A 9,393-nucleotide genomic window follows, 5' to 3' on the forward strand; every position below is an offset into this window, starting at 1 on the left:
GAATGTGTCGTCAATTTACTGTTATGTAAGCTCTTTGCCCTCTTTGCATCTCTAACCCTAACCCTAGCCTTCTTAAATTTACTGTTAACCGTTGCCATCGACTCTCTTATGTTGCAGGGCCATCATGAATTTAATTAAGCATTGCCAGGTCCACCCCACCCACACACAGAACCTAATAATAAAACCGTACTACAGGTATGGCACATAGGCGTGACGCGGCACTCAGCCGTGGTAATTAGATCAGCAACAGAAACGGTACAGGGAGGGGCGCTACGTCACGTCTCACGTGATCACACGGCATTTGATGGATAGTGAAAGGTGTTTTCGTGACCAAAAATCGCCTGCGGTCTGCGGAGGTCGCCTGGTAACGGAGGTCATGCCAGCAGGACTCATCGATAATTGATCCATCGCCGAGACCAATTGCTGCTCACCGGCTGAGATAGACTGAACGTGGTTCAGTGTGCCTGAAGTGTTCCGCCTGGCTTTCGTCGCCAGACTTTTCAGCCATTTCTCCTGTCGGTACTTGAAGCACGTACTGTACATTCCGAGATACACCCCAACAATAGGTGATACCCTAGGGTGAGTACATGTACACCTATAGATAGATTAGCATGGACAGGGGGAACGCACCATGTGATGCAAGTACACTTCCTTAGTGCAGTCAGTCGCTTGGAACGGTTGTGATAAAACGTATCCAAACCTTTTCTCCACTTTCTGATTGAGACACCTGTTAACTGTTGGTTCCAGTCAACGTTAGGATATTGATATTACCCAAGCTTGTTCTGTATCCTGACGGAGAAAAAACTGGGTGGTTTCAGCCATGCTATTGAATGCGCCAATTTAGTACCAGGACATTTTTGGTCTGGAAATGATTAAGAATTCCGCAGAAGGTCACTTGGTGGATTGTCAGCGCGGTTATGACCAATCGACCGTCGATAATGATCTACGAAGACCTTTTTCAGCTGATCCGTCAGAGGATAGCTGAGTTTTGCACTACACATCCCTGAGTGACTGCTGCAAAAGTCACTGTCCTAAATTTGCCATCTCAGTCGTCTTCGGATACGAGTACTCATTCCCAATCATTGACTAGACTCCGGTACCGGATACTGCTGTGTAACGTCTTACTATGTCAGAGACCTTACCCAGTTGTTTGATTTTATTTCGTGTAGAGTAAATTTGACTTCTCAGGCCTCTCTGGAAGCCTGTCACACGGCGTTAGTTTACGTGCGGTGCGGTGAGGAGTAGCGACTTTCCCGTCATCTGTGCCTAACGCAAACGTACACCTGTCATGGCAGGAAGCGGGTCCGTTTACTCCGCTATCCGGCACCCGCATCGGGTTTAACCCGGGCTTTTGTCAGAGAACCACGGGGTAAATGTTGTTTTGTTCTTGGTATATGATCTAAGCTTTTTTACAATCTAGTAAACACAACCTTTGACACCTACGAAGAGGTTATAGCCCTTAGGGTCTCATGCATAAGGCACAGGGAGAAAGCAGGTTAAATCCCCGGGGCTAGCTTTTATGGATTAACTTATTACCCTACAATCAGAGAAACCAGTTGAAAAATCTCTAACACATTCAAACACGGACCCGTCGTGCAACACAATAAATAAGAGCGGTCCGATTACGACTCAAGTTACGCTAGGTGAAAACGGCTGATACGGCTTTACGGAAAGTAAAGGCCACATGAACCACTTTATACGGGCATAATACAAGCGTGTTAGACTGTAATACCAGTCCAGTCTCATTCCCTGGATCTTTTAGTGCGTGATTCTTCCACAGGGAAGCAGGCTGATACTTTAATTCACTTAATGTTCACGGTCTGAGAGACATGTTCACGGAACTATATATTCACGGTGGCAACGGGTGCAGGAAAAAGAAAGTCCAGGAATTATTTGTCAACTGTAATGATAAGTTCACGGTACAGAAGTGACAGTGAAAACAGTAAACATAACAGTACATTGAAAAAAATCAGGAAATACATTATTCGGTGGGTACACGTGTGTTGTGTAATATTCTGCACATTTGTTGGCATATAATCCGCGGTGACGGTGGTGACTTCAGGCATATCAGTTTCGGAAGATATGATATGTGTTTTTCGCATGGCACATCAGGAGTACTCTCCAAGCAGAGGTTTGGGTTTTGGGGGTATCCCACCAGGGTTTGGTGGGGAAAAAAATCAGTGCAAAAGAGAAACCCCGATAAAAAAAGCCTAAAAACGCGCTAAAAATACCCCCAAAACCCAAACCTCTGCTTGGAGAGTACATGTTTCAAACATTGTTTGCAGCGGTATTATAGTAAAGCTCTGATGCACCGCGTAACTGAGTTTAAAATAACGAAAATAAACGTGAGTAACTGTAGACATGCAAGAAGGTGTCACCAAAGACCTAACATAGCTGCTCAGGTGGAGCTTTTCATGATTGGAATTAGTCAACCGAGCTTGTTACTTAGTAACTAAGCATCGGTAACATTCCATTTGATTATCCTACAACGAAAGGGGACTCTATCCCGTTACAAATGAAATTGTAAAACTGGTTGTTGTTTTATTCTTTACCAGATTAACAAACGTTCAGGTTCTTAGTGTTTCCATCCACGCGTTTTTTTTTTAATTCATTTCATTTTCACACACCTGGGTAGCCCAACTCAGCTTTGACAAGTTGATTTTCAGCGGGGCCCAGTTTACAGAAATAATAAAACATAAGTTAATACTGAAACAGAAGTAACGGAGAATTGTATGTAAAACATAAATAATTCAGGTAACAAATTATACAAAAATACATGCGATTACTTAGAATCTCAAACAAAACCGTAGAGAACAAATCAAAATCGTTGTCCGTTACTCAAAAGTCATTGATCGGTCAAGGTCGGTTATTCATGTGGAGGTCAGAGGTCATATGTCAAACTGTAAAGATTGTATGTTCTTAAGAGCAGCTTTAAAACCTTTCAATGAAGTCTGTTGCATGATATTTTGTGGAAGTGAGTTATAACAGTGTACCCCACGGAATGAGATTGAGTGTTGCCCTGCAGTGGTTTTGAAGAAAGGTAAGTACAGTTTAGATGTCTGCCTGGTATTGTGGTGGTGAAAATTGTAGTTATGCAAGAACGTTTATTTTTGGACTGCACATCACAACCGGTTGGTATTTCCGAAGAGAAAGCCGCCTGGATATTTCGCACCTCCTCGGGCTTCTCCTAAAATAGCTGACCGTTAACGTGCGTGAAGTCTGGGTATTTGTGTTCCCGGCGACGCTAATCCATCCCGGGCAATAACATCACGGATCAGCACCACGGAAATCACCGGGAAAAGTATCAGGTGACAAAATATGTTTACGGCACCAAACTTGGACATAAGGCCACAGCAAGTAATGTTTATGGATGACATCAGCGCGCGCATTAATTTTCGCCTGATTTTGGAGAAAAAAAAACACAAGAAATTTTGTTGCCTTCTGACAGTGGTGACCATGCCGAAAATGGGCAAATATGTCTGTTGCCATGCCGGAAGGTGGATGGCAGGTAACTATAAAGAGAGGAGACAAGAAAAGGCTTTGATTTAATGTTTTGTTTCTTACTTTGATGCAGTGATATGTGATGCTGGCTGTGTATATGTGATGTTCCCACTGAATTAAAACCATTTGTACAATGATTGAGTCAAGATTTTAAAATGTAGGAACCTTGTTTTTTCGGCCCGTCTTGTTTATTTCGCCCTATCGCATTAGATTTGGAGTCTGCGGAGGATGTCATCCATAAAATTCACATGCTGTGGCCTAACCAACAGACATGTGTGGATATGTCATACAAAACTGAACTGCAATGGGACAAAAAAGAAGCTGTATCTAACACACCCTTGTTCACTGTCTGGTCTACCGGAGGCTCGCTGAAAACTGTTTGGGTTTTACTAATTTTCAGAGATTGAATCTCTGGGGTCGTATACCCCAGACAAATCATGTTTGCATGTGGACGTGGCGAGAAGTTTTGGCATGCAGGTATGAGTATGTGCCCCTCGGGTGAAACGCCGGACATTTCTGCATGTACTAGTATTTCACAGGACTATTTTACCTTGGTCGCAGTTTTGTACAAAGTCGGTAGATGTCGCTTTTACCGAACCATAGCCAGCCACTGAAATGATGATACAACCAACATCCATGATTGGTGCTACCAAAAACGACGGCTTGAAACCTGACATCAAACAGTTGATATTGTTGTGGGGTTGTGTGGCGTAGCGGTAGAGTGTTCGACTAGGAACCAAGAGGTCCCGGGTTCGAGTCCTGACATGTCACCGATCTTGCAATTGCGCCATTGGGAAAGGCACTTAACTCTCACTCCTCACTATTCAAATGAAAATGAGTATTGTCATGTTCCGTATTTAGTCTCTGCCTTGGTGGCGGCATAAAATAAGTTGATAAAACTTGAGTGTGCCGTCACCACGTCTTGTGATTACATGTTGGAATAAAAAGAAAAAAACAGTTGATAGCTGTGATGTCCCTTCATAACACGCTGTGATTATTTCTTCATATCCCATCTTTTCTCTCCAGCTCACAGAATGGCCGAGCAGAGAAACTGGCTGGCGGTCGTGGTGTTGATTGTTTACGCGCTGGTTGGCATAGCAACGTTCAGCACGTTCATCAACTTCGACAACCAGTATACTCCAGTCCAAGCCGTGCGCATGCGCGAGAACGACCTACTGTCACCCTCTGTGTCACCGTCTACAGCCAGGTGGGAATGAATGAATGAATGAGTGAGTGAGTGAGTGAGTGAGAGTGAATGAGTGAGTGAGTGAGAGTGAATGAAGGAATGAGTGAGTGAGTGAGTGAGTGAGTGAGTGAGCGAGTGAGTGAGTGAGTGAATGAACGAACGAACGAACGAATGAATGAATGAATGAATGAAAAAGATGTACTGAAAGATTCACATACGGCAAAGCCTAAAGTAACAGAAGAAAGGGGACAACCCTGGTGCAGTCACTTAATATGAAATTTCTTATCATTAATAGCATGAAAATTCATCTAAGTTGGTAAATGACATACTGAAAATTAAACCATTCTCCATCTCGAAAAGACCGAGAGATTTGGCCGAAAATTCCAGCGGGTCAAATTCTTTTTTTAATCAATTGGAGAACGGTTTAAATTTCACAATCAAATTTTCTTCTTTTTTTTCAGTCCTGGGAAAAAGCAGACCTCAAAGCCGGCCCTTCCGACGAAGAATACTAGTACCTCTTCCAGCTCGAACCTGACATCTACCGAGGTCCCCCTCATCAGAATAGACCCTTCCCGATCAAACCAGACACACGCACCCCTCCATTCGGCAAAGATCGACCATTCCACACAAAAACACACACCCCTCCCAGCGATTACAGTGGACCCGTCCAGAAGGAAGGCACTGGCGGGAAACAAAGAGTGGAAACAAATGCAAGATTTTCCAAGAGTAAAGCAGCCCTGGGTATACAACAAAACTGCCGCCGATAACTTCAGGTAAGGAACCATCACTGAAGCAAGTCAAGCAATCTACATGGTAACAGAGACCAAAAAAGATGCCGACAATAACACCGAAGCATCAACAAACTTCCGCAATATTATCAACTTTGACTTGGATAGATAAGAACAAACTCACAATAAAAATGAATTCGATATTGATATTTAGGCATGCACACTTGGGGATTTTCTCGCCTTTGGCACACTGTATAGTCTCCTATAGCTATCCACGTTTTGATATCATCATTCTCTTTCTCTTTTTTCTTGATTGCGTACTATTTCCGAGCTTTTCCATCGTGTCAGAGACAGAGACTATAATGACAAGGGAAACAGAAATGCTAAACAATGGCGTCCTTTGCTCATCAAGCTTCAAGCTTATTTATTTATATATATCCAGAGTATATGTCAGATCTATGGATCTGTTTTCAGTCGACATCACTGGGCACACACATTAAAATTCAGATGTAAAAGCCGGTCTTAGCTATACCGGCTTTTACGTCGGCTTCTGATGTCTTAATTCAGGCATTCTGTACCTCCCTATCTTGTAGGAAAGAGCTGGAGGAGTGCTGTGGCGAGGATCCTGTCGTCACCAAGAAGAACCACCCTGTCAACTCCACCATCCAGTACGACGCTGAGGGCAAGAGCCGGCTCTACGTGTCAGAAGCCGTCGCGCGCAGGTTTCCTGACGTAGGTGATTTACCTTCATCAGAAGGTCTATGAAATCATTTGGCGTTAGTGTGGGTGACTGCGAATTTAGTGGAATAACTCTTGAAGATATGGTTCAACGTCCATGATTTTTGGCAGGCAGGTTACCGTTGTTAAGATCAAAGTCAAGTGCAAGTATGGGCTTCGTTGGGGATCAGTTGCTTACATTGAGGGGAGAGTTCTATAAATACAGTGGGAGGAGGAAAGGCTGGACATGCGTCAGATTATTCCCTAAGACCACACTAAGTAATTTTTATGGATGACGTGTGTGATTGTGTGGTGTCATCTAGGCTGATGGCTCGGTAATTTATTCGTGCATTGTGTATATTCGTGCATTCATTCAGAGCGCTTGAAAAAGCTATCGCGACTGAACATGCTCCCCCGCTACTGCCCTTTCTTGCAGGAAAACCCGCTGAAGAAGACCTACGCGCGGTGCAGCATGGTCGGCAGCAGCGGTATCCTCAGCGGCAGCGGCTGTGGGAAGGCCATCGACTCCGCAGACTTCGTACTCAGGTGTGGCCTTCTTATCCTCACTGTCCCTCAGACTTCGTACTCAGGTGTGGCCTTCTTATCCTCACTGTTCGGCAGACTTCGTACTCAGGTGTGGCCTTCTTTAATAATATCCTCACAGTTCGTACTCAGGTTCACCCTGACGTCTGTCTGAGGTCTTAGTCTCCACGACGTTTATACTGAGAGGGCACTGGCAATATTGTTCCACCTTGAACGGCCTGACTCTGCTGACAATCAGAGATATCGTTTGACCAATTTCTTAGTGTAAACACTGATACGAATGACCTGCTGACTTGTTAGTTCTCAGGCTCGTTTATCAATTCATTCATTCTCCTGTCTCTGGTCTCTTATAGTCTCCACCAGACTCCTTTTGGAGGCAAATGGAGCTATCCCCTTTTGAGGCCGATTTCCACGATTTATTCAGCCTGCAAAAGGAGTCTGGTGGAGACTACCTCTTTCTAGACCCACCTGTATCGAGTGTATCATTCTTCTTCACATGTAGCAGGATAATCAATCCTAAGATTCATGAAATTGACATTGTTGGAACCGTTCACTCCACACGATGCTCGTTCTCAGATGTAACCTGGCGCCTGTAGCGGGACAGTTTAAAGCCGACGTCGGACAGAGGACGCACCTCATCACCATGAACCCCAGCATGGTACAGAATAGGTATGTATGAAGAATTGCCTTCGTCAGAACGGTATAAAATCGGTTTGCCTTAGTGTTGGAGACTATGGATTTAGCGGCATAACTATTGAAGGCATGGTTCGATGTTCATGATTTTTTGGCAGGCAGGTTACAGTTGGGAAGACCAAGGTCAAGTGCAAAAATGGGCTTTCTTCATGTTGTTTGTCCACAGATACAAAGTCTTCAGGAACAAGACTATGAAAGAACGGTTCGTCCGTGACCTTTCTGAATACGGCAACACTCGCGTCTGGATGACGCCTTTTTCCTACAAGTTCGGGACCAGCCTGAGCTACAGGGTTCAAGACGTTATGAAGGAGTTCAAGCTCAAGCAGCAGATGGTCTTCGCCAACCCGAACTTCACCGGGCCCGTCAACACCTTCTGGAAACGGAGGGGTGTCAGGTCATTCAGGTCGTCCACGGGTGAGTGTGGTCATCTCCAAAAACATTTTTATGTTTACTGAAGGAAAACATAATTATTGTTTTTGCTCAGTGTCCTCTTCCGTTTAAACACAAAAGGTCAATGACCAGAACCAGGCGTCTGTCACCATGGTAACTGGTGTTGGGTTACATCATGTTGCAATTCAATAGCAGGAGGGATTTAGACTCTTGTCACCATATATATTAATGTGTACGAATTAACAGAGCAGACCATATGCAAAGGTAAACATTATGCATTTGCTTTGCAAATGTTACCTTTCTTACGTGCATTGAATACGATGCGTTAAGTAAATTTGATTAAGACAGTGGCAATGCATGGCAGTAACATTGAACTCTCTTGCGAATTTGTCCTGCAGGTATGTTCTTGATGACTGCCGCCTTGCGGATTTGCGAGGAAGTACACCTGTACGGTTTTTGGCCGTGGCACTTTGACAGGCTGGGAAGGAACCTGACACATCATTACTTTGACAACTCAAAAGTGGGCTGGGCTCACAACTTCCCACACGAGTTTAGACAGTACCAAAAACTGCACAACATGGGGGTGATACATCTCAATACGGGGAGCTGCACGTGAAGCATATTAGTACCTTAAAATATTTTTAAATTTAAATTATTGAATACATGTGTGGAACTGATGGAAGTTTGGAAAAACTACCCGTGGGGTATGTGCAAAAACTTGAAACAAAGTTATATCCATTATCGCCGTTTCGCAATATGACGATCGGCTGACCTCTATATTGAAACAAATAAAGTTATTTCTTGCAATATACCATGTCTTGTGTAACTTCTGTGACAATGCTGTCTGTTATAAAATTTAGCCCAGGAACCCACATTGTTTGATCCTGTACCGGAACATAATTACCTTCGACAAGAAGGTTATGTTTTCAGAGGCGTTCGTGTGTGTGTGTGTGTGTGTGTGTGTGTGTGTGTGTAGACACGACAACTTTAGAAGTGGCCACAGTCTTTGCAGAAGTGAATTTTCCGTGTCAATGCTCATTACCATATGAATGGAAAGCAAGCAGATGCATGGTGGAAGTTAAAATCGTAACAGCTTGGGGATTGCCATAGTTATACGCCTGGCAGAGACTCTGTTTCCATTGATACGACATTGAGAATGACACCGAAAAATTCACAAATTGATTTCCTTTGTACATTCTTCGTCAGTGCGATAATATTCAGTTTGTTGTCATGAAGAAAAGACCAGGTTCAAACTGAAGCTATCCCTGTCCTTGGTGCTGAAAGCCATCCCCACACAATGCCCCCCTCCCCTGTTCGTAGTTGCCGAGCATTTTCACCTCTCCTAACCTCATAAATCGGCTCCTTTTCTCTGTAAATGCAGTTCTTACAACTCTGTAGCTTATCTGGGGGAACATAATTGCCCACAATAGTCCCGTTCTTCCGAAAATCCTTCGTAACTTCAGTTGTTTACGTAAGGCGGCTTTATGGTTTGGAGTCAGTTGCCCATATTTGGTCGTAAAGTGACACGTCATCGTTGTTTCTAACCATTCACCAACCAGGAATTGTATTAGCCAATCAGGCTCAATGACTCAAAAACGTTGCCGTGATGATAACCAATCAGCATCAAGGATACAT

The 9,393-nt window shown here is 43.9% G+C and overlaps 1 protein-coding gene across 2 annotated transcripts; it reads left to right on the forward strand.

Annotated features, from left to right (window-relative positions):
* Window positions 1–277: 277 nt before the first annotated feature.
* On the forward strand, window positions 278–8,516 carry LOC109474070 (alpha-N-acetylneuraminide alpha-2,8-sialyltransferase-like). 2 transcript variants are annotated; one of them, XM_019774289.1, is made up of 8 exons: window positions 278–579; window positions 4,528–4,708; window positions 5,149–5,460; window positions 6,009–6,147; window positions 6,569–6,678; window positions 7,252–7,344; window positions 7,535–7,782; window positions 8,157–8,516. In XM_019774289.1, exons 2-8 carry the CDS (start codon window positions 4,536–4,538, stop codon window positions 8,372–8,374), a joined length of 1,293 nt encoding a protein of 430 aa, XP_019629848.1. In that variant the 5' UTR covers window positions 278–579; window positions 4,528–4,535; the 3' UTR covers window positions 8,375–8,516. The 2 variants fall into 2 exon arrangements, with proteins under 2 accessions (XP_019629848.1, XP_019629849.1); XM_019774290.1 differs by lacking the exon at window positions 278–579 and adding an exon at window positions 3,254–3,308.
* The last annotated feature ends 877 nt before the right edge of the window (window positions 8,517–9,393 follow it).

This window comes from Branchiostoma belcheri, unplaced genomic scaffold (genome assembly GCF_001625305.1).
Source record: "Branchiostoma belcheri isolate BF01 breed outbred unplaced genomic scaffold, Haploidv18h27 scaffold3, whole genome shotgun sequence".
Classification (NCBI taxonomy): Eukaryota; Metazoa; Chordata; class Leptocardii; order Amphioxiformes; family Branchiostomatidae; genus Branchiostoma; species Branchiostoma belcheri.

Bases quoted from the DNA above. Each gene is read 5' to 3' on its own strand.
- LOC109474070 (XM_019774289.1), top strand. From the start codon at position 4,536: ATGGCCGAGCAGAGAAACTGGCTGGCGGTCGTGGTGTTGATTGTTTAC. The intron at 4,709-5,148 runs GTGGGAATGAAT...CTTTTTTTTCAG, and splicing joins GTGTCACCGTCTACAGCCAG to TCCTGGGAAAAAGCAGACCT. The intron at 7,783-8,156 runs GTGAGTGTGGTC...TTTGTCCTGCAG, and splicing joins GTCATTCAGGTCGTCCACGG to GTATGTTCTTGATGACTGCC.